The sequence below is a fragment of the Lepidochelys kempii genome, chromosome 15 (genome assembly GCF_965140285.1).
Source record: "Lepidochelys kempii isolate rLepKem1 chromosome 15, rLepKem1.hap1, whole genome shotgun sequence".
In the NCBI taxonomy this organism is placed as follows: domain Eukaryota; kingdom Metazoa; phylum Chordata; order Testudines; family Cheloniidae; genus Lepidochelys; species Lepidochelys kempii.
In genome coordinates this window covers 24403749-24428917 of record NC_136394.1, presented here as the reverse complement: position 1 = coordinate 24428917, position 25169 = coordinate 24403749, and the positions used below count along the sequence as shown (strand labels likewise).

Below are 25169 nucleotides of genomic sequence, written 5' to 3'. Positions count from 1 at the left end.
TAGTCCTAGGCAAGTCACTTGATTTCTCTGTCCCTCAGTGGTTTATCTGTAGGGCCCTTTGTTTTCAGTTTTTATTTTATATAATTTTTCCTGGGAATTTATCAATGTTTTTTTACTACAACAACAAAAACAGGTAAAAATCGGGGGGAAAAAAACCTTAATTTTGCTGGGAAAATATTGGGGTTTATTTTGGTGGACGGGAGGATGTGGAAAAGTATTCAGTAGATCAGCGGTTCTTCAATCCTGGGTCAGGACCTCAAAGTGGGTCGTGACTAGCGTTCCCTCTGATTTTTTACATCCACGTGCGGAATGAATTTTGTGATGTGCGCCAATATGGAGGTGATGTGTGACACATGACCTTCATATGGGTGCACATAACAAAACTCACGTGGTGGGGGTCGGGCCAACGGGTTTGGAGTGTGTGGGGTGGCTCAGAGGGTTGCGGTGCCGGGGGGGGGGGGGGGGGGGGAGGGGTTCAGGGATGAGGAGGATGCCAGGAGGGGGCTCAGGGCTGGGGCAGAGGGTTGGGGTGCAGGCTCTGGGGTGGGGAGAAAGGACTCCCCGCAGCCCTCTCTCGCTGCAGGAGCTCGGGGTTGGGAGAAAGGTGTCTCTCCCCAGCCGCAGCAGCTCTGGCAGGGTTCCTCTTTCCCGGCCGTGGCAAGTCCGGGGCAGGTCCGCACTGGGGCCGGCGGGGAGGGGCACCTCTGCCCGCTGTGGCAGGTCAGCACTTTGGCAGGAGGGGAGGGGAGGGCCAGGCCGAAGGAGGGGCTCCTCTCCCCGAGCCGTGGCAGATCCATGCTGGGGCTGGCGGGGATGGTGCCTCTCCCTGGTGCATCCCTGGGCCGCTTCGTGGGGCTTCATAGGCAGCTGTGCATCCGCGCCGCCTACAGGGAACTTAGGTCATGATCCCTTTTTAATGAGGTCGCCAGACCTGGCATTAGACTTGCTGGGGCCCAGGGCCAAAGCTGAAGCCTAAGCCCCACCACCTGGGGCCAAAACCCCCGGGCTTCAGCCCTGGGTGGTGGGTCTCAAGTTACAGGGCCCCCGCCACCTGTGGCTGAAACCGTGGGGTTTCAGCTTTGGCCCCTGTGCCCAGGGCAGTAGGGCTCAGGCTTTGACTTTGGCCCTCCTGTCTGGAGCTGCAGGACTTGGGGGGGGGGGGGGCTCAGGCTTTGGTCCCCGCTCCTGGGGTCATGTAGTAATTTCTGTTGTCAGAAGGGGGTCACAGTGCAATGAAGTTTGAGAACCGGCAGTAGACAAATGCTTTGATGAATGGAATTCAATGTGGTTTGCCACAGATGTAAAACAGCCACCTCTGAGTTTTAGAAAACAATACATCTCTAATCCCCAAATAAAACTTTTCATTTGAATAAACAGTTTACTGTTGTAGACATAGAACTATTAGTCTATAAATATTTAGATTTAATAACTGGGCCACACCATTTGTAGTGCACACACTTGACTTAATCCTTTTCTCCTGTTTTTGTTTCTGTTTTAAACTTTTGAATAATTCCTTGTTTTCTGATGCAGATTTCCATTTTCTTCCCATTTTGGTGTGTTAGATCTTTAAACCATTATCTGCTAACAGCTTGAAATGGGTACGTGGTGGGCGTGAGATTCATCAGTACATTCAGATGAGCATGCACTTCAGAGTTTACAGGCGTGCCTGTTTATTGTGTTTATCTTTTAGACTAATACATATAGCTTTACTTCAACACGCAGCTTTGCATATACACACACACACACTAATGTATCATCATAATACATCTCTCTCATGCAATGTAAGGTATTTTCCCAATAAAACAAGTTATTTGATTGATTGATACAAAAGCAAGGTGAAAAATGGGGGGGACACCTCACCAGGCTTTGGGTCAGGCCCAAAGCAATTAGAGAGGAGGGGCCCTCCCTGAAAACAATCACATTCAGTCAATTTGATGTGAAAGTTTTCTCTAAATGCACCAATGGGTTTCAGATCAAATGCGTTTAGTTTATAGTTAAAGAAGCTCCCAACCCCTCAACTTCTGGGCTTGCAAACTCAGCATGCATTCCAAGCATCAAGCCAGGAGTTTTCCTTCTTGCACATCACCGCCAGTGACAAAGGTTCTGCAGGCCAAACTACACCGTCAGTGATGACCCACATTGTCTGCCAAGGGCTTGGCACAGGGGTAACTGCTGGAGTTCAGTAAACAATTCTGCTGATATACAGACAGGAATAAAAGGTGGCTTGTTCACTCTCAGCTGAGGAGGTAAGAGGATAAAGATCAGTTCAACACTTGCATTATTTTTGCCACTTAAGCCTCCAAGTATAGCAGAGAGGAAATTTGCCCTTTACGCAGTTACTTTTCAAAGTAAGCCTCTGAAATACTGATCATTGCACTGGAATGATACAGCACTCTTCTAGCCAGCCTTGAAACACCCTGTGGCATCTCTCAAGTTTCCTGTTGTTCTGCTCAGTCCCCTGGGCAAATTCTGTTGACCCACAGCTGCAGTTCAACACTTCATTTTCTGCTCTAACGCTAAATAACAAACAGCAACTGCTGAGCACAGAGGGTGTTGACATATTCAACACCCAGACTCTGGTGCACAAAGGTAATTAAAATCAGATTCCTATTTTCTTAAAGCATATATTACCAAGAAGCTGCTAATTGCCAAGGGACTGGCCTGAAGCCTTAGGACTTACAAAACCCCCCCACAAACCTAGCTTCAGGCGTATTCATTACACTGAGACATTTTTTAAAGATAAAATAATACAATTTTAAGAACACAAGTCTCTACCATGACTCAGGCTTATACTGTGCCAAGCAACTATTACATTCCAGGCTGCTATTTTATTTCAATTTCCACAACCATTGTAACTTCTATTGACTTTCATCCTGAGGAATTTCAAACGGTTCCTGAGATTACTTTACCCAATACAATTCCTTCAGCCGTTCTTCTTTGGAAACAAAATGCTATTGCTAGAAACGTTCACACCTTTCACTCTCCACATTCACGCCTGTAGCGAGATCTTTACAATTTTTTTTTTACGGACCAACGGTATTGCCATTAGAGTAAAAATAAGCTCCAGCTAGAAAAAAAGTTTAGTTACATTCTGTTTTAGTTAGGGTTGCATTTTCTCCAAAATAGTACCCACCTGGCCATTTCACTCCAGAAATTTCCAGTTCGCTAAAGGAAAAGAGTGTTTCTAACGTCATGTTCAATTGCACAACCAGTAACTAAACACCAACAGGCTAATCTTTGGCAACCGACACTTGGAATTAGTAAAGTATAAACAGTTAGGATTTCATGCAAATTACTAAGCAACTCCCAGTGCAATCAAATGAGTACTGAGGGTGCTCATCACATTGCAGGGTCAGGCATTGTTGCAGATGCCCTCCTTCATATAAATTTTTGCCATATTATACTCATGGCTGCTTTAAGTCCGTATCATTTCTAAAAGGGGGTTTGTAACAGGCTTGCAAAGTTTGCCTGAAATGGCTAGGAAAAGGTTACAGGGGTTTTGTTGCTTCACTGACTAAGGTGTCTCATTAGTTGGACATAAAGGAAGTTGAGCATGTTTTCCTCTAGGGGGAGACACGATCTACGGTGTGTGCTGAGCAAGAAGGAATCCTGGGAGCAGCGAGGCCAGGGAAGACCTGAGCTGATCTTGACTTTATCTTCTCATTTGCTTTATTAGCAAAGTCAAATCCCAGGGAGGGGGTGAGCTTGGACTTCTCAAACTGTAAAAATAAAATAAATAATAATGAATAAAGTTCTTGCATTAACTAAAACTGCCCTCAGTGTCTCCCAGAAGCTCATAACTTTGTTCCTCAAATCAACTGAACCTTTTAGGCTTTCCTTCAAGTCTTATAACCATGTTCTCCAATGGGCTGCCAACCCTGGGGAAGGCCAAAAGTGGGATAAGGCCAAAACCTTTAACACTATTACATATTTTTCAGACGGTTATCACCATTTCTCTGGCAATAACGAAGTTCCTCGCTATTTAAATGGAAGGGTTCTCTTTAAAGGACACTCTCAATGCCAGCAGGCCAAAAAAAAAAAAGGGGGGACCCACTGTGACGAAGTGGGACTCTTCTTAATGTTTCCTCTGAATAGTATGGGGGTGCCTCAGTTTCCCCTAGGCAGTTCTTAAGTATCTAGGTGGTGGGGTAAGGGTGTATGATCATTGCAGAGCCCTAGAGGGCCGGTGTGTGCAGGAGTCTGGACACAGAGAATGGCCGACACCCTGTTTCCTGGCAACTGATGGCCTGGGCCCTTCCCCCCTGGGAGGTGAGAGCTAAAGGGTTGGAGAACAAAGGAATCTGGTGACCACCTGGCCCGGGAAAGGAACAAAGCCCAGAGGAGGAGGGGCTGGAGGGAGTTTCAGTTTGGGGCTGGCTGGGACATGGAGTGAAGTGCAGACGTGGTTGTCTGGCTCACTGCCCCCCAAAATGGACCCAGCTGAGGGGTCCCGTTCTCTGCTCCTGCAAGCTCTGTTTTAGACCATGTTCCTGTCGTCTAATAAACCTTCTGTTTTACTGGCTGGCTGAGAGTCACGTCTGACTGCGGAGTTGGGGTGCAGGACCCTCTGGCTTCCCCAGGAGCCCCACCTGAGTGGACTCGCTGGGGGGAAGCGCACGGAGGGGCAGAGGATGCTGAATGCTCCGAGGTCAGACCCAGGAAGGTGGAAGCTGTGTGAGCTGTGTGTCCTGAAGACAGGCTGCTCACAGAAAGGCGACTACCCCAGAGTCCTGACTGGCTTCATGGGGAGCAGTTCCAGAGCATCGCCCAGGGACTCCGTGACACCCACCAGCTGGGATTTTGATATGTGCACACAGCACATTCCCCCAACTCTGTGTTTGGTGCCTGCCTGGTCTTTGTCGGAGACCTCAAGAGATGCCCTAGTGCTCCGAGCACCTCTAAAGAGAATCCTGTGACTAGGAGAGAGGTTGAAATTCACAAGGACTGAGCACACAACCAGCACAACAGGAGGCAAGTGCTACAAAATTCTCTCTCTCATATGCACGCACACACGCACAAGAGAACCGGCATCCTGGACTGGTGCTGTAAGGTTGCTAGAAGTGTCGTTTTCATTTAAAGTCAGTCTGTAGCCCCGACATTGGTGAAAAAACATCCTTTTTAGAGATTTGGCAGGAAGTACTGCCTGGAAGTGCCCAGCACACAGATTAATAAGGATCATATAAAAGATGTGCCATTTCCAAAGCAGGTAATCCTCTGGACCCATTAACTTTAGCCGTTTCTCTTTGAAATATGTATCAGAACCATCATTTTACACATGGGCTCCCAATCGATGAGACTTTCTTCAAAGTGACCTAGAGTCATTGAAAATGGTGACAGTCCTACTCCTGTCATGTCCCGTTTCATGTCCCTAACCATAATCTCCAAGCTCTCCACTGGGGAAACTGAAGCAGGCTTGTATGACAGCATGAAATTCTGGCTCCACTAAAATCAATGGCAAACCTCCCACTGATTTCAATGAGGCCAGGATTTTATCCATACTGTTTACAATGTCAGCAGCAGCCAGTCTATGTGAGGGCTCCTCCCAATTCCGTTCACACTGGGGGAGCAGAATCAGATTTAGCAAGAATGGAACAAGTCTACTGCATCTCTCAAATGCAGACAAAGCCCCAGAGGCCAGCACAAGTCTCTAGAATACTTTTTCCGGGCCAACCAACAGGCCCCCTGGGGTGGAAACTGGTTTGCATTAACTGGTGGCCTTTTTTTTTTTATTTGGTGCTTGTTTCTCTCCCGCTGAGAAGATTTCGATGGTTAGTAGACAAAGATTTTTCTGTTACAAAAGTGTTTAATTAGAACATAAGAATGACCATACTCTGTCTTCCAACAATGGACAGTGCCAGATGCTTCAGGCAGAATGAATAGAACAGGCCATTATTGAGCGATCCATCCCGTCAGCCAGTCGCAGCTTCTGTCAGTCAGAGGTTTAGGGACACCCAGAGCATGGGGTTGCGTCCCTGACCATCTTGGCTAGTAGCCATTGATAGACCTACCTTCCATGAACTGATCGAATTCTTTTTTTGAACTCGGTTATACTGTTGGCCTTCACAACATCCCCTGGCAACAAGTTTCACAGGTTGTGCACTGGGGGAAGAAATACTTCCTTACATTAAACATCACATTTAAACATATTACTCACTAGACTCCACCAAATCCACCAGTTACAGACAGATGTCAACACTCCTTTGAAAAATACTAGCTATTAAATGGAATGGATTTATAACAAATGCCCAAATTTGTCAGAGTTCAACAACCCCTTATCTCTAAAGCAGGGGTGGCCAACCTGACCCTGAGAAGGAGCCAGAATTTACCAATGTACGTTGCCATAGAGCCACAGTAATAGGTCAGCAGCCCCTCATCAGCTCCCTCCCCCACTCCCAGCACCTCCTACCCACTTGCAGCCCCACCAGTCAGTGCCTCCCCCTCCATTCCTGCACCGTCCGATCAGCCGTTTTGTGGCATGCAGGAGGCTCTGGGGGGAGAGGGAAGGAGTGAGGGCACGGCAGGCTCAAGGGAGGGGGCGGGAAGGGGTGGAGTGGAGTGGGGGCAGGGCCTGTGGCAGAGCCAGGGGTTGAGCAGTGAGCACCCCCCAGCACATTGGAAAGTTGGCGCCTGTAGCTCCAGCCCCAGAGTCGGTGCCGGTACAAGGAGCCGCACGTTAAACTTCTGAAGAGCCGCATGGGGCTCCAAAGCCACAGGTTGGCCACCCCTGCTCTAAAGCTAACCAGAAAAGGAGGAGGAACTATCTGGGCCACATTTTAAGAACAAAGCCTTGTCCGCCACGGCAGGCGGGCCACCCCGCAGCTGAAGGAACACGCAAGAGGGACTGAGTGAAAGAGTCCCTCTGCCAGACACTACTCAGTTAAGGACTTACAGGACTTCACAACATAGAGGATATGCCAAAAGCAGCCCAGGACAGACAAGGATGGAGCAGCCTTGTTCATGCCCTAAGTGTCATCTGATGGCGCAGGAAGGATTCCGATGACGAACCGTGCAAGTACAGAACAGTTAGCTCACCACTTGCTTGAACTTTGATTTTGCCAAATCTCCACAGAAGTTTGGCTGCCTCAGGCCAGGCTAGCATATGTGGTTCTTCATAATGCCACCTGTGGGAAGTCCTACCGGAAGGCAAGTAGCTTTGCCTCAGCAGCCTGGCACAAAAATTTCAGCTTGCGTTTACCACGTCAATCTCAGTTTAGATGAAAGTACTGGGTTTATTTAAAAGCTTCTGCTAAAGAAAAGAGCTCCATGCACACTGCCTGAACCAGCATAAACTTTAACACTCTGCCACATGGGACAGCACAGGCTAACTCAATAGAAAGAGAACAAGTACTCTGTGCGTATCCTGGGATTGTCAGCTAACACAAAAGCTCTTCTTTCCATAACTCCTTAAAACAGGGGTGGGCAAACATTTTGGCCCGAGGGCCACATCTTGGTGTGAAAATTGTATGGCGGGCCATGAATGCTCAGTTTCCACGGTAAACATCTGATGAAGTGAGCTGTAGCTCACGAAAGCTCATGCTCAAATAAATTGGTTAGTCTCTAAGGTGCCACAAGTACTCCTTTTCTTTTTGCGAATACAGACTAACACGGCTGTTCCTCTGAAACCTGTCAAAATTGGGGTTGGGGTGCAGGAGGGGGTGAGGTCTCTGGCTGGGGTGCGGACTCTAGGGTGGGGCTAGAAATGAGGAGTTCAGGGTGCGGGAGGGGACTGCGGGCTGGGGCAGGGGGTTGGGGCAAAGGAGCGGGTCAGGGGAGTAGGCTCCAGGCAGCACTTACCTGAAGCATCTCCTGGAAGCAGTGGCATGTCGCCACTCTGGCTCCTATGCGGAGGTGTGGCCAGGCACCTCAGCACACTGACCCGTCCGCAGGCACTGCCTGTGCAGCTCCCATTATCCGCAGTTCCTGGCCAATGGGAGCTGCAGGGGTGGCGCTTGGGGCGGGGGCAGCACGTGCAGCCCCCTGCCCCTAAGCGTAGGAGCCAGAGTGGGGACATGCTGCTGCTTCCAGGAGCCTTGACTTATACATGTGGAGTGCCCTCCAAACCCACTCTCTGGCTGGAGCACGGGAGCAGGACAAGCCCCAGACCCCGCTCCCCAGCAGGAGCTCGAAGGCTGGTTTCAACCGGCTGGAGGGCCGAATATGGCCCCTGGGCCGTAGTTTGCCCACCCCTACCTTAAAAATTTGGAGTGTGAGCAAATAATTCTTAGTTCACATTTGTGCTAGAATCACCATTTATCCTGAAGATTGTTGAGTCTTCCCAATTTCACCAGGGCAGTTACACACCTTGCAAGACTATTTTCCCCTCCCAGAAAAGAGCTCTGGGTCAGCACATCATTGCAGGGAAACTGCATCATGAAGTGACTTATACAAACATCACTGCATCACAATGAAGTTACGTGTCACAAAGTGGCAATGCAAATGGGTTTGCCCAAGGGGATGAAATTCATAATGATGAAAACCAGAAATGTAGGGTTTTCATTCCAAAACATGAACAGCTCAGTGTTGAGGAAAGCAAAATATCAACCAAGCAGAATAATGAAAGCTTCCTCACATTACTCTAACCAAGCCACGCTGGTCCAGTCATGCAAAGCCCAAGACTGCTCCTCAGAACACTCTTCTCCCATAATGCCAAAGGAGACAGATATGTAAATTAGGAAGTTGCCACTGCCACGTTCATTTCATCATGACCTGAGCTTCATCTGAATCCAGGCCTTGGGAGAACAAAGGCGAGCAGGTAAGGTTCCTGTGCCTGTTTTACAAAAAATAAAAATTGAAAACTTCTTCCTTGGAAGGGCCTGATCCTCTGAGGTGCTGAGCACCTTAACTCAGCCTAGCTTCCATGGGAAGAGAAGAAGCTTGTTGGAGCAGATCTTAACATAGGGAACCAATATCCAGATGTTACCAGCTGTGGCTTTCATCCATTATTTTCCCACATTAATTTTAAGAAAACAAAACAAAACAAAAAATCAGACCAAGAACGTAATTTTAATGTTGCGAAAAAACTACATGAGGGGCTGTGGATGGAGCATAGTGAAGCCAGCATTACAGCCTTGAGCTGAAAAGGGGGGTCACCTTTAAAAACAGGACCTTAATTAAGCAGAGTAAATAAAATCAGAGCGATCGCACTGTTAATTCTGGAAGATTTGGTGCCATTTGGCCCAAAACCGATTAAGATGGAAAAACTGCACATTATTTCCTTAGCCACATATTGTGGCAGCTTTCCACACGTTTCCAACTCCCACGACTCCCTGGGCTGGTCAGTCAGGGGGATTAATCATATTCAATAAACACAGTAATTAGGCTGTCCCTCATTCTATAGCACACGTGGCTACTCCTGTCTGCCGCAGAAACCTGGCAACTGGTTAACAAACCCTAACAATCATTATCATCAAAGGGAGCATACGGCCCATCAGTGCTGGGTGAACTCTTTAAAACCTGAATTGCTGCTCGGTGCAGAAACTCCAAAGAAAGGGCATGGCTCACAAACTGGTGATACAATTACCTCCCCTGAAAACACCGACTCACTTTACCACAGATAAACGTGTCCCGTACATTACGGCTACAATTTCTCCCAGTGAAACCATTATACAGCCACATTTTCTTGCGTTAATAAGAAAATTTGACTAAAAACTGTCACACACACACACACACACCACCTGCCATGCTACAGTCAACCCAATTATTCTCATTTCTCCTGCAGATTAAAAATTTGGAAAAAAAAATAAAATAAATAAGCTGAGCCCTGTAATCTTGCCAGGACATTCCTTTGCAAGTATTCACGGTACGACTTGTACCAACAGTAAATCCTGAAATACTTTTCTTAGCTCCTGTGTTCCAGCTGGCACAGTCAACTGAACAAGCTAAGGGGAAGTCTTACAGCTCCTTCCAAGAAAAAGCCTGCAATCAATAAACTGTCAGGGAAAGCAGCATATCAAGGAGATGAAATGCAGAGGTGACTTCCCCAAAGCAATGCCATCAACAGGGTTCAAGGCTTCCTTCCTTCAAGCCAGGATCACAAGAGAGCTGCCAGTTCTTAGCCATCCACAAAGTGCATGGATAGTTCCTTCTCTTGGTTTTGATCTAGAAGTTCCCTTCTCTATGGGTATTACCCTGCTTGTGCAAAGGGAAGTGTCAGCAGCTACTCCAAGCAGCAACCTCTGCAGATCCAGGCTGCCACATATGGGAAGCAGGGAAGGTCAAAAGGATGGCACAATGTGCCCCCCCCCCCCCCACAATGGCAGCCAGCGGGAGCAGTGCCAGAAAGGTGACAGCTCCAGGATGTATTAAGTGTTGTAGAAAGCTTTTCGCCCAGCCTCTGTTAATGCAGCAGGGGAAATCCTGCGAGCGCCACCCCAATTATGTGGAGATCCAAAGAGTGCACGATGCCTCCTTGGAGAGATGCTCTGGGGCCGAGCAGTGCTGACCACTACTTGTCCGCAGGAACCCTTCCAAAAGGTTCATGTGAAAGTCAGCTCCAGTCCCACCACCCAGTCTATTGCCCGCCCTTTATGAGTACCCATACCTGCAAGCCCTTCTTCATCACAACCGGTATCAAACTAACCTCTCTCAACAGGGTGCCCAGTGTCCACCTCACAAACAGCCCACCACCACCATCGCAACTGGCACCAGCTGGCCACCCCAGGCGAGAAGCTATGGCTCCCCTACAACTGCACACTAGAACAGGGGTCAGGCAGCACGGAGAAACTTGGGCTGCTGCTCTCGCCCTGCTCTGCGCGATGACTTCAAACCTCCCATCTTTGGTGTCTTTCAGAAGCAGCCTTACACCCTGGGCAAACCTCCCCAACCCTGCCCTGCCAACAGGCCAAAGCCCTGACCTGCCATGACCACCTCCAGCAGCAAGAGGGGAATTCCCTCTCTACAGCCCACTCAACCCCTGATCCCTCTGCTTCGACTGACAAATCCAGGCACCCAACTGCGCTGTCCTCTGGGAAAGGACTGACCCCAAACCCATTCCCCACACACCCCAGGACACCGAAACAGCCGCAGCTTTCTGTCACTGTAAACATGGGCTGGCTTCAAACTGGTATCCTCCCAAGGAAATGCTCAGTAGCCTATTCCCATTCCATGGAGCTCCTAAAGCCACGCCTCAGTAGCGAAGCTAGACTAATTGACAGGTTAGAGAGAGACACTGCCTTGGCCCCAATCATAACCTTTTCAAGAACAATCCCAGGCGGAAGATGCTCCACACATCCAAGGGATCTCAGTGGGTTTTACAAGCATTACAACACTCCTGTGGAGTAGGTCAGTGGTGTCACCAGTGTACAAAGCATGGAGAGGCGAGGGGGACTTGGCCAAGGTAACAACGTCAGGCCAGGGTGACCAGCACCTTGGTCTCCTAAATCCCAGACACCACGTTCCCTCTATGTAAAGTAAGTTGCATCAACCCTTTTCCAGCGGAGCGGCATCAACAGCACCAATCCAACTGCCCCAACCGGCGGTCCCAGAGCGGCCAGCGTTGGAAGGGTGCGAAACTGGAGGTGCTCCAGGTCAGGTGCTCAGCACGCTGGCCAGGCAGTGCAGGGCAGTCCGCCTAGGCTGCATCTGTTCTGCGAATAAACACAGGCCCTCAGTCTCCAGGGCCGTCAGTCTGGCACCTTCCACTTGTACCAGACTCGCTCGCACTTATTTAAGGGCATGGGGGGGAAAAAGTGATTCTGACAGCGCGTCAGACGCAGCAGCCAGAACCAGACAGGCTGTTTCCTTTCTGTATATTCTAAGGGGGAGGAGCGCGCAACAGCCTAGAAATCCATAAACAAGTACCTCACACCTCCCGCTGCTGTGTGCCAGGCAGAGTATTACACCACGGAAGGCGGGATAAGACTCTTCCTTTCAGACAGAGCACACTTTTGTGCTTCCCATCCTCCCGCCCCCGATTCACAGACATGATTTGTGTTTGTCAGCCCTCAAAGCCCTGCGTGCCGAGAGCCAGCTGCCTCCGCTTGCAGCCAATCAATCGGAACACCGGAACAAAGCCAAAGTGCTTTCAAATGCGCCTGGCTTGAACCTGCCACAGGGGACTCAGCTGCCCGGACTCCTGAGCGGCTCCTCTCCCTGCAGCACTGGGGTTTGCTTCTGTGCCCGGGAAACCAGAACTATTCATGGTGTCAGATACAGGCTACCATCCTGCCTTGCTCCAGCCAGAGGGCAAGACGATAGAGACATTTCTCTGCCTTTTACTATGGTACCTCGCCTAGTAATTAAAGAATGTAAAAGAGAGGCTCTTTCGAATCAAAATGACTCCAAAGATTATTTTAATCTTATTTTCATATACAATAGAACCTCAGAGTTACGAACACCCTGGGAATGGAGGTTGTTCGTAACTCTGAACAAAACATTAGGGTGGTTCTTTCAAGTTTACAACTGAAACGATACAGTAGGACCCCAGAGTTACGAACGGACCAGTTGACCCCACACCTCATTTGGAACCAGAAGTACACAATCAGGCAGTGTACTTCTGCTCCAAATGAGGTGTGGGGTCAACTGGTCAGTTCGTAACTCTGAGGTCCTACTGTATCTTTTTAGAGGTGGCGATTTCAAAGGTGCCATTGATTTCAGGGAAGGGTTAATCTTTTGTTTTTCGTGTGTGCTTTTAAACTGTGTCTCTTTTGGGGAGTTGTCTCTATTTAAAATGTGTATGTATTTATTGTATTATGTGCAGCTGCCTCGAGCTAAAAAGTTGTTTTAATAAACATTCCAACCAGATTCCAGGAGCCAGGCAGTCTTCCAGGCGGGCAAGTGGAGAGGACACTCCAGATGAGCACGCCAAACAACTCGGGATCCAGCAGCAAGGCGCCCAAAGGGTTAGGTCTACAGCGGTTTCACTGGGATACTGTTTTAGAGAAGAACGTCACACCAACAAGAGAGGGGAGCCTGGTCTCATGGGCCTGATTTTTGAATGTATTTAAGCACCTAACAATGCAGATTGGTACCTAGTGGGATATTCACAAGGGCCTAGAAACCCAACTCCCACTGAAATCAATTGTTTGATAGATTTCAATGGCAATTAGGCACCCAGGGGCTTTTTTTTCGGGGGCGGGGGGGGGGCGGGGGGAGAGGTCACTAGGCATGCTACATACCTTTGACAATCTGGCCCCACGTCCACAAGCTCTGGGCTCAAGTCCCTCCTGAGCTTAATAGCATTGGTGCACTCACGGCGTGGAAGGCGGCAAGGACACGTGACATCGGTTTGAACCAGGCCACAGCTTTCTTAGACAAATCACATCCAAAGCTGCCAATCAGGGGACAGCCCAGAGCTGTCACTCACACCCCACAGATCTTTTGCCAATTCTCGAGGGCTCCCAAACATCACACAGGGAGGGTCTCTGGGGACCTCCACTCACTTGCCAGCATCCCTTCCCTTTTGGGTGTTGAGGCAAGAGGGGACCTCAACCCCCAGCCAGCAACATCATCAAATGCATTGGCAGGGCAGTCCCCCCCAGGTAGTGCCCCAGTCCTGGTTTGCATTTGCCCCTAAGGACTTAGACATGATGCCCCTATCTCATAAGGAGATGCCCTTGGGATACCCACTATATTATCCTTTTTTGGATCTGCAGCCTAAATCAGCAAGTCCCCACACTGGGCACCTGCCGACCTAACATAGGTCCACACTGTGCCCCCCAGGAGGGGGAGAATCCCAGCCCTCCGGCTGCCCAAAACCCAACCCCTAGGTTTCGCTGCGAGGAAGGCGCAAAAGGCAAGACCCACTCTACTGTTATGGGGGGAAATTCCTTCCCACCCCCAAAGCGGTGACGAGCACAGCCCACAGCAACCTAGATAGGGAGGGAGGATGAGTTGACTGCTGGAAATCAGCAAACAGGAAGTGGCTCTGAGCACATGCTTATTATCATGGCTCCAAATCAAGCCTACGCCAGAAGCCCTGTGGGAGCTAGAAATCTCGCAGGACCTGGCCCGTCCTGTCCTTTTACCCTCTCCCACTGTAGGAGCCACCAAAACACAACCCTCCCTAAGTTCAGGGCTCTTTTATTTGCAGCTTCATCTTAGCAAATGCAACCTTTTCATAAGGTTAACTCCTTGGGCACTATGGGGAACAGGTAGAAAGAGAGAGGGGACCAGTTTTCAAATATGGTTTTGTTTATGGAATGCCTGTCTAGATGCATCCAGAACTGACATTACATGCTGTACAACTCCAAAGCATTCATGTGGCTGACAGTCTGAAAATAATCGTAGGGTAAGAAGGGACTGCAAGGGTCATCTAGTCTAACCCCCCCTCTCCTGGCCAAGATGCAGCATTTGTTGTGTCTAAACCATCCAAGACAGATGGCTATCCAGTCCCTTTTTAAAAATCTCCAGCAAAGGAGATTCCACAACTTCCCTAGGCAGTCCTATGTTCCATTGTCCTATGGGTCTTAGGAAGTTTTTCCTGAAATTTAATCTAAATCTGCTGTGCTGTAGTTTGAACCCACTGCCTCTTGTCCTGCTCTCTGCGGCAAGCAAGAATAATTTTTCCTCCATCTTTACAGCAGTCTTTCAAGTATTTGAAGATTGCAATCATGTCCCCCCTCAATCTCCTCTTTTCCAAACCAAACATACCCAGTTCCTTCACCTTTCCTAGTATGGCTTGCATTCCATCCCTTTGATCATCTTTGTTGCTTGCCTCTGGAGCCTTTCAAGTTTCTCCCCAACCTTTCTACACATTGGTGACCAAACTGGACACAGTACTCTAGCTGAGCCCTAACCAGTCCCAAGCGATACAACCACCTCCCGTGATTCGCATGCTATGCCTCTGTTAATGCAACCCAAAACTGCGTTTGTTTTTTTTTGCAACAGCATCACGTTGCTGACTCATGTTGAGGTTCTGATCCACCACAACTCCCAGATCATTTTCAGCCGTGCTGCTGCCAAGCCAGTTATCCTCCATTCTGTATTTGTGCATTTGGTTTTTCTTCTCTAAGTGTAGCACCTTACATTTGTCTTTGTTGAATTTCATTTTGTTGTCTATAGTCTAGTTCTCCAATTTATCAAGATCCATCTGAATCTTACTCTATTCTCCAAAGTGCAGGCAACCTCCCTCGCTTTGTGTCATCTGCAAATTTGATCAGGATGCTCTCTCTTCCTACATCCAGGTTATTAATAAAGATATTAAACAACACCGAACCCAGAACAGATCCCCGTGGAACCCCACTTGAGACCTCCCTCCAATCTGACATTCCATTAATAGTTATTCTTTGTTTGTGGTTGTCTAACCAGTTATGTATCCACTTAATGGCAGTTCCACTGAGCCTGCATTTCTCCAGCTACTTATCAGAATGTCATGTGGAACTGTGTCAAAAGCCTTGTTAAAGTCCAGGTATATTATGTCCACCGCATTCCCCCTAACCACCAAACCAGTTACCTTGTCAAAGGAGATCAAGCTGGTTTGGCATGATTTGTTCTTGGTAAATCCATGCTGGCTTCTTGTGATCACCCCTCCATCCTCCAGGTAGTCACAAATTGAATGTTTTAGACATTGCTCTAGTAGCTTCCCAGGTATCTAGGACAGGCTGACTGGTCTGTAGTTCCCCGGCTCCTCCTTTTTAAAGATGGGCACCACGTTAGCCCTACTCCAGTCTTTCAGGCCCTCTCCTGTTATCCATGAGTTTGCAAACATCATTGTCAGTGGCTCCGAGATGTTTTCAGCTAATTCCTTCAGTACCCTGGGGTGAACACAGCTGATCTGAATTCATTCAAATTGGTCAGAAGATCCCCGACATGTTCTTTGCTTATCCCAATCTGCAGCCCTTTCCCCTTGTCTACAGTAACTTCGCTGTCATCCAGTCACTTTATTTTTTGTGAGAAGACCGAAGCAAAGTAGGCGCTGAGCAGCTCCGCCTTCCTATCATCCTCTGTTACCAGCTCACCTTCTCCACTGAGCAGAGGACCCAGGCTGTCCTTCATCTTTTCTTTAATCAGTGCTTGAAGGGTTAAACACATACTATTCTTGGTCAGACTGGCAAAGACCCCGGGGGGGGGGGGGGTTCACCTTCTTCTGCAGGATGGGGCCCGAGTCACTTGCAGGTTTAAACTAGTGTCAATTCTCTGTAACTTGAAGTCTTTAAATTACGATTTGAGGACTTCAGTAACTCAGCCAGAACGCAGGAGGTCAGACTAGATGATCATGATAGTCCCTTCTGACCTTAAAGTCTATGAGTCCACGACCACACTACGCAGGATAGGCTCTACTGTATAAATCACACAGCATATACGAGGCAGATGTTTCTGAGACCCTTTTGCATTTGGTGTTCTAAGAACTGCTCATGTGAAAAAAATCAGTCAGTAATATAAGCAGGCTGCTTTTGTATTCCATCTGGTATTTTGTTATACAGGGAAACAAGAAATGAATGTGAAAAGAATACATTCAGTACCTTGAAACAAATTCTTACTGGGCAAATGCCCAAAAAAGGGTAGGTCCCGTTCCAGATTTTGCCAAATCTCACCAGCACACTCATAATTGTAAAAACTGAAGTCAGGGGCTGTTTCTGTCAAGGTCCCATTTACGTAGGAGGATTCAGATAAACGGTTCTGATTTGGCCCACTTCCAACTTTGTTCTCAGGTGCTGCACTATGGAGGAGTTACCACTGAGAAATCGGAGCAGGTCAAAAGAACGCGTCAGGCAGAGAGGTGGATTAGTCGTCATCAACACTGACACTACCTCTTTGCACAAGTGCCTGAGGCCTGCACTCAATCCACCTCGCCAGGACATACTTCACCATGCTACCAGGTGCAAAGAGCAATTTCAAAATCTGTATTTTTTTTTTTTTTTGGCCAGATTCTCGCTTGTTTGACGCGACTGCATCGGTAAGAACCCACGGTGTTGGGAAAAAGAGGGTATTTTGGCATTTCTGGCCAAAATCTGGAGCAATCCATCATAAGGTGCATGCACTTATCGTGGAACGAACCTGATGACCTAATATATCTTTCCCTCTCTCTAACTATTATGATTTTGGAAAAAGGAGAAATGTATTTTTCATCCAGCCATAACTGAGGGCTCAGTGATTCAGGACTGCTCTTAGCCATACCCAGTAGCAAGAGTCAAACACTGACTTGATGAGCTATTACCAGCAGGAGAGTGAGTTTGTGTGTGTATGGGGGTGGGGGGGGTGGGGGGGGGGATGTGAGAAAACCTGGATTTGTGCTGGAAATGGCCCACCTTAATTATGCACATTGTAGGGAGAATGGTCACTTTGGATGAGCTATTACCAGCAGGATAGTGAGTTTGTTTGTGTGGTCTTTGGGAGGGGGGTGAGAGAACCTGGATTTGTGCAGGAAATGGCCCAACTTTATTATCATGCACATTGTGTAAAGAGTTGTCACTTTGGATGGGCTATCACCAGCAGGAGAGTGAATTTGTGTGGGGGGGTGGAGGGTGAGAAAACCTGGATTTGTGCTGGAAATGGCCCACCTGATTATCACTTTAGATAAGCTATTACCAGCTGGACAATGGGGTGGGAGGAGGTATTTTTTCATATTCTCTGTGTATATATAAAGTCTGCTGCAGTTTCCACGGCATGCATCTGATGAAGTGAGCTGTAGCTCACGAAAGCTCATGCTCAAATAAATTGGTTAGTCTCTAAGGTGCCACAAGTACTCCTTTTCTTTTTACACGGACTTGCATAAGTCTACTGTTCTACAGTATGTATTTCACTTCCAGGCTATTTTTTTCCAAGACCACTCGGTGTCAAATGCAGAAGAGAAACTGTAACATGGAGAGCGTGGTGTTTTGCAGTGAAACCGAGAGCAAGAGTGCTGGCCTTTTTAACTGGTTAGCTCCTGTGGTTAGTGCATCTACAAAACTGTTAGCCACACTGTGTTTGGCTGAGCCGCACATAAAAACACCCTGCACGCTCTCCCTGGGGTTATCGGTGAGTATGACGGGAAGGCAGTGGGACCTGGCAAGAATGAAATGAGTGGAAGATGCAAGTGTAAAAGGAGAAATTAAAAGAAAAAAAACAGGAGGAGAGCAACAAAAGAAGAAGTGGAGGTGAACAATGGAAACCGACCATTCTGGTTCCTCTAACTCCTCCCTTTTGCCTTTTAGAGTTAAAACCAAAACCAAAAACACTGCATTCACTTCCCACTCAGAGAAGCCCACAGAGCTAATCGAGCCAATGTACAGCTTCATGGAAGCGTTCTTGTTTAAAGTTACACAGCAGACAGTAAAGGGGTTAAGAAAAAGGGACAAGTCATAAATCAGTAATTACACATTTGCACTAGTGCAACTGAGCTCAGAGTCTGGCCCAGGGAATAGAGATAGAGAGCACACAGCCTGTTATTCTAGTGTTCTCTAGCTCAGGCTGTCAGATGTTTCCTCTGGCTTTAGCACCCATGGAGAACCAAAAAAAGCACATACCCGCAGGCCCAGTGCCCTCCCACTTAGCAGTGCCATCCACTGGAAATGGGAAGGACAGCCCCAGACGCACAAGGCCCTTTCTTGCGAACATTTGGCATGTAGGGATCATTATGGGGATTGGATTATACTGGAGAAATCAGAAGAGCTTTTGCATCATCAAGTACAATAAACCCCATTAAAACACATGGAGCTCATAATAATAGCGCTTAGGTCTTACAGAGCACTCGTCACCTTCCAAGCGCTGTGCGAACATGAAGGAATGAGGAACACAGACACACACAGACACCCAGAAGGAGACTCTGTGGGTAGAATGCCCACCTCCTTACCTTTCATTCCCTGGCTGGAATTCAGACAGCAAGGAAGGCCTCCTCCGCTGTGGCTGCAAAATAGATCCAGGTGGTAGGTGGGAAGTGTAATCCCTGGGATGATGCTGATACTCTAAGAGACCCACATCCTGCAACAAACATAGAAAGAGAGTTGTTCTGCGGATATCAAATATTCAGAGGACCGTGATCACTTGCATTTACATCTCTGCAAATTATGGGTGATATTCCTTTAAGAACACCAGGTGCCAGATTGAATTCCCTGGGGAGCTCTGAGCTCTCTATCCACCATGTAAGGGGAAGCAGTGCGAGGTTCCCTGAGCTGCTTTACCAATAGACCATCTCAACCCAACATGTGCTGAGGTTCATGTGGCCTATTCAGTCAGCCGTGGGCCCCTCTGCTTGGACTGCTCAAAAGGGCACCACAACGGTGAGGGTGGCAGCTTGTAACATAGTCACACGTCCACTCTAGTCAACGGACTCAGACCACAAACTCATTTCACTGTGGGCACAAGTGATCTGGGCTGGGTTTGGTCCAGTGACCTAGAGCTGAAAGGCGCGGTCATCTTTCACCATTTCCCCTGAGCTATTCCATTCCCTCTCTCCTTCCCGCCACACACAAAAGAAATATGGCTAGAAGTGGACTGTCACTGTGCTGAGGCAGGTCTTTGCTCTGGACCTACAGTCGTAGCCTCATTCACTCAGTCCACATTCCCATCAATCACTTCACCGCGGCTTCTGGTGGAAGGGACTTGGAAAGGCCTCTTCAAGTGCAGCCCATTTACTAGGCATCTTACATCTTTCTGATGCTATTCAAGGGAACATCTGATCGTCTGCGAAAGGATGCTGGCCTGCCTCTGCAGGGCCAGCAGCAGAAGTGTTAAACAGCCATCCTCCCACAGTACAGCAACACAGTCACGTGGTTAGGCCAAAATTCTCAAGTGGGGGGTTTGGGAAGCAGCAAAGGGGCTTTATACATGAAAACCTGGTGTGATGAAAAATGTTTGTAATGTAAGATTACTTAATTTCAATCCAGTTCTGCAGAGAGTTATCAACCTTCAGCACAACAGACCCACAGAGTTTAAGGAACCATTAGATCCTCTAGTCGGACGTCCTGTCTCTCACAGGTCATTTCACCCAGTTGCCCCTGCTTTGAACCCAATAACTTGTGTTTGGTTAAAGCAGACCTTCCAAAAAGGCACATTATTATTAGTAGTAGTATTATCATGGCATCAAAGAGTCTCAGTCACGGACCCATTGCGCTAGGCGCTGTACAAACACAGAACAAAAATACAGTCCCTTCCCTAAAGAGTTTCACATTATGAGAAACTAAAACTAATCAAGCTCATTTCATTGTCCAGCCTGAGGCCCTGTCTACGCTAGAAAGTTTTACCATTTTCGTTACACCTCTATAGTTAAAGCGGCACAACCCTGTGTAGTGTGGATGCAGGTATACCGGTGTGAAACAGCAACAGGCAGACAAAGGGCTCAATCCTACAACATGATGAGCACTGTCCCCAATCCAGCCAAACACGTGCTTAACTTTAAGCATGTAAGTGGGTCCGCTGAAGTCAAATCCAAGGAGTAGAAAAGTTTAAAAGAAAATTAAATTTCTAAAATGCTTTCAACTTTAGTAACCTACGGTGTTGGTAACAGTAAAGAGAAAATACATCATCATCTTGACCATGACCCTTTAAACGTGGCTCCCAAGAACTGAGCAAAAAGAAGTAGAAAGGACAGTTTGTTACTTATTGTGTACACATCCCTTTTGTTCCTTGGCCCTTGGAGAGTACAGTACTGTATGTCCCTGATTTAATTAACTAAGGAGCCCTCCTGCTCTGTGCCACAAAGGCTCTTATTCAAACAATGAAATATTTCAGCTGCTATATTTCAACTGCTATTTATCTGCAGATAGATGCCTGACCACCGGGAGGGGTGGGGGGGAGCAAAGATTAATAATCTAATTATCTGATCAATGCTTCGTAATGTCCCACCACTTTCATGAAAACCATGGTAATACTGGAACATCGTTATGCCAGAAGGAAGGAAACTACTAGGACTTCAGACCATATTTTAAGTATTTTTCACCTGAAAAAAAACTGAGAAGTTTCTACCCTGGTTTGATTCCCAAGCCACTCACTGTATGGTTTTGGTAAACCCTGCAGATACGTGTTTCAGAGGGAAGAAAGAATGATCCAGTGGTTACAGCACTAGCCCAGGATTCAGAAGACCTAGGTTCCCTTCCCAGCTCAAAAGACTCGCTGTGACACCTTGGGCACATCACTTAGTCTCTCTGTGCCTCAGTGGCCCCGCCCCATCTGTATAATGGCAATAACAAATATGGCTGTTCCTCACAGCAGGGTTCTGAGGCTAAATGAAAGAGCTGGCCAAAAAGCAGGTTCTCTCTCCCCACAGAACACTTAAATTTTTTGGCAAAAATGGCAAAGGAAGGCAATGCACCATGAGAGTCCCCAGCCATGGTAGAATGAAGTCCAGCCAGGGAGCCCAGCCCACAAAAGAGAACCGGAACAGGAGGAAACCAAACTACAACTCCCAGGATGCACTGCAGCAGCACATGCAAATCATACTATTTGGGGTTTCTGCCAAAATATTTCCAGGGTTTGTTTTGTTGGGATTTTTTTTGTTGAATCAAAAAAGCAAAATTGTCCATGGAAATCAGACAAACACCCAATTTTCTGCCAAAAGCCAATTTCAAAAGAAAATGTTCATGCATCCCTTCTAAACATATTAAAAACCGTGATGCTTTCAGGCTATGTCTACACTCAAACCGGTACAGCCGCAGAGGGACAGCTGTGCCACTGTAGTGCTTCAGTGTAAACGCTCCCTACAGCGACAGAAGGGGTTCGCCCGTCGCTGTGGTTAATCCACCTCTCCAAGAGGGGGCAGCCAGGTTGACAGAAGAGTTCTTCTGTCGACGTAGCGCTGTCTACGCCGGGGGATTACATCAGCTTAACTATGTCGTTCACGGGTGTGGAGTTTTCACCCCCCCCATGCAACGTAGCTTGGTCAACCCAACTTTTTAGCGTAGACCTGGCCCCAGATACTGTAGTGATGGGACTAGATAAGTTCCACCGATTTTCAAAATGGGTGCAGTTAGGCAGCCTTTAAAAATCAAGAGGAGTTGGACAATGATCTCATGTTGAAGACTTCCCCCCACAACTGTAAGAAAGAACAAAGAAATCAGCAATGAAAGCCAATGCTTCAATTGCAACTGGGACTACAGATTAGAAGAAATGTCAGGAAATGTCAAAGCCCAACATCTTGGGATGTCAAGAGGTAAAATAACATGTTTGTACGGTAACTCTATGGAAAACCAGGGGGAGGGGGAAAAAAAAAGGAATTCTAGGCATTCCCTCCAGAGGAGCCAAGAAAAACAGAATTATTTCCAAGTTCAGCATCTCCTTCACAAAAGCTTAAATGAGACAAATATCAAAAGGGGGAAACGGTGGCGTCTACTAGCTACTATTTCTTGTTATGCCTGGAATAGTACCCGGGGATATTAGCCCATGGCGCCAGGGTTCATGGTTTCCCGCCACTAAGCGATAGTGTGGCGTTACCCTTGGTTTTCTTTTTCTATTCTAGATGATCTTGGTCAAGTCCAGTCCTTTTTAGGCGACATGGACAAGTTTGCATAGAATTTATCCAGCACTTTAGGTCCCCTGCTTCAACTACACCCCGGCTATTCCAGACCTGGGCCTCTCCTGAACCAAGGCATGACTTGACAGGTGATTTCATGTGAAGAAAACACCTACTGGAGTCTCTTTAGGTCCAACTTTACTTCGGCATTCCCAATTCTGATATGGCCCAGCTCTCCAGAGATAAAATCCCCTGAGTTGCTTAGTCTCTAGCAATACTAGCCAGTGGAGCACGTGGCTCTGTTTGGAACTCAGAAATGTCAGTTAGACATATGTCGCTGGCCCAACTCTACATTATCTGATACATAAAACCAAGGAAGTTTGAGACGGAATGATCCCATTAGATCTTCCAGTCCATCTCCCAGACACTACAGGGCTTCTCACAAAGGCACATTCCCTCAATTACTGGCTCATCCTATTTTTAAAGGTCCCATATGATGTTGCTTTTGGCACTTCACTAGGGAAGCTATACAAAATATAAGCATACACAGCGAATGGACGGATAGGCAGGCCCATAAACAGGACAGTCCCCTTTTGAAGAAACTTATTAAAAGGAATAAATAATGCCCAGATTCCTAGTTCGAGAGGTGGATTTGCCCAGTAAAAATGTCAATCTCAATTTTGCATTAACAGCAATTATATATGGTTTACGTCATGCCCAACCAGGAAGACCCTGCCAAGCCAATTACATGATTGCTAGGAGAGCATTGCAAACCTCAAAGAGGCAGGCATATTTCAGCCCTGGTGTCTAATGCAGTGGTGTTCAATCTTTCCTATACTCTGGTTCCCTTTTCCATACCGGATCCACACCACCAATCTAGCCAGGACATCCCTCCATACAGCACTGTGCGAAGGGCAGAGTAGTCATGATTCCCTGACATCTGTGCCTGACCTCCCATTTTAGCGCCCATGGTCTATGGGGAGATTTTTGTCAGGCCCAATATCTCCCCAGCTCTAACCCTGTAAGAAAGCTCTCCCGCTTCCAGATTGTCTCCTTCTATCTCCTGCTCAAGTCAGCCTTCCTCCCAATTATCACTAGCCTTACAAGTCTTGTTATACTGCCTGAAGTGAAGGGGAAGCTCACAGAGATGTACTACTACCCATGAGTTAAGATCTTTGAGACCTGCCTTTCCAGCTTCACCACTAAACACAGCGTTGGCCAATACAATTTCCAAAAGTTCACTGACAGTGTCTGGCGTGTTTCACTTCACTAATGGTAGTGGTTGGTTCTGACAGCACAAAACAACCTGAAAAATTAGCATAAAGGATTAAAATCCATGAATCTCTCTGTGCCCTTTGACGAACCATCAAAGTAGCCACTGGAGACCTGTCAGAATGTAGGCGGATTAATTGCTCAGAAAGTTACTACAGTAAATTGCATTGTGTGTCAAGATTGCGCCTTTCATAAGCAAATACCTTTAGGGTTTAACAAGCACGTGTCAGTTTGTTTTGCAATCTTTAAAAGGCACACAGCACGAGGAAACCCCCACCAGAAAACCTTCCAAGTGCTACCATGACAAAGAGATGATCTTCTAATGACTATCTTTATCATTCCGGAGCTTCTCTTGTGACCTCTCCACTCAGAATGTAGGTGATGGCCCCAATGCAACAGCGAGGCATGCAGCACCATGCGCAAAGACACATGGGAGAAGTGATACAACTTGCACCTATCAACCCAAAATGTACTGCAATTCCTTGCCTCCTGCCAGAGAATGAGGATAAAACATTGGGACTCAGATGACCAAACACAGCCTGGCCCCGAAGCTATACGTCTCTTCGTTTTCTTGGTTGGTTTTGGTTTTTTAAATTCTACTTTTTGCTCATTCTCCATTCCTTCTCTCTCTGGATCTCTTTTCTCTTCCTTTGGGGAAAAAAAACAAAACAAAACAAAAACAACTCTCTCCTCTATTTGCTGATAGCTCAAAGCAGTAGGCTCTTTCTCCATGGAGCTGTTATATTCCCCGTTTTCTCCTCTTGCGATTTCATTCCCTTTCCCTCCATCCCACTCATCTGCTTCTCCACTCTACAATTCCTGGCAGTCAATGCAGCTTTCCAGAACACAACATGCTAGTAGGAATGTCCCCCCCCCAGCCAGACTGTACAACCTAAAAGTAGCATCTCCTTGCCAGGGGTTCCATTCAGTGTAAGACCACCAAATAGCCGCACTGACACCTTATTAGCTCACAAGTTGCTGATAAAACTTGTCATGACAAACGAAAACACGAAAAGCCCCCATTTGGTGCTTTCTAAAGCGCAAGTCTTTTGCCTGCTTTTGAAACGCCATTCAATTAGAGCACCAAAAGGCACGCACTCAAATTAGAAACAAGAGCAGGCCACAAATTTCAAAACATGTTCTCCCTCATTCCCCAACTTAAACTTCTTATCTAGAACCCCCCTTTAAAACCAGGGTGCTGTGGGGCAGTCATTATCCTCAAAGCATTCCAACTGGAACACCTGCCCCAAATGTATCTACCTATGTAGATGCTACAGTAATGAGGGTTAAGCGCCTCACAACCTCGAACGCACATCTCTGGGAGGCAGGGCAGCGCTGTTACCCCGTTTTGCAGATGGGACCTCAGGCTCAGGGAGGCTAGATGACTTGCCTAAAGTCACGCATGAAGTCCAGGGCAGAGCAGGGAATTGAAGGCTGGTCTCCCAAGATCTAGACTAGTGCCCTAACCACTGGGCCACCACTTCAATGGAGATGCTGGCTGAACCACACTCCCCATTCATGAGAGGAAAAAAAAAAACCAGGAAACAAACGTGTCCGATGGTTCTAACTACTATAACCATGTTCAGGACAC

General features: G+C 47.4%; 1 protein-coding gene across 15 annotated transcripts in view; it reads right to left on the bottom strand.

Moving 5' to 3' along the window:
* NCOR2 (nuclear receptor corepressor 2) overlaps nt 1–25169 on the bottom strand; it is a 412272-nt gene that overhangs the window by 246654 nt on the left and 140449 nt on the right. For all 15 annotated transcript variants that reach the window (XM_073313442.2, XM_073313441.2, XM_073313453.2 and 12 more), the window contains exon 3: nt 18713–18840. In XM_073313442.2, coding sequence (XP_073169543.2) covers nt 18713–18840 — 128 coding nt within the window. The remainder of the gene's footprint in view (nt 1–18712; nt 18841–25169) is intronic.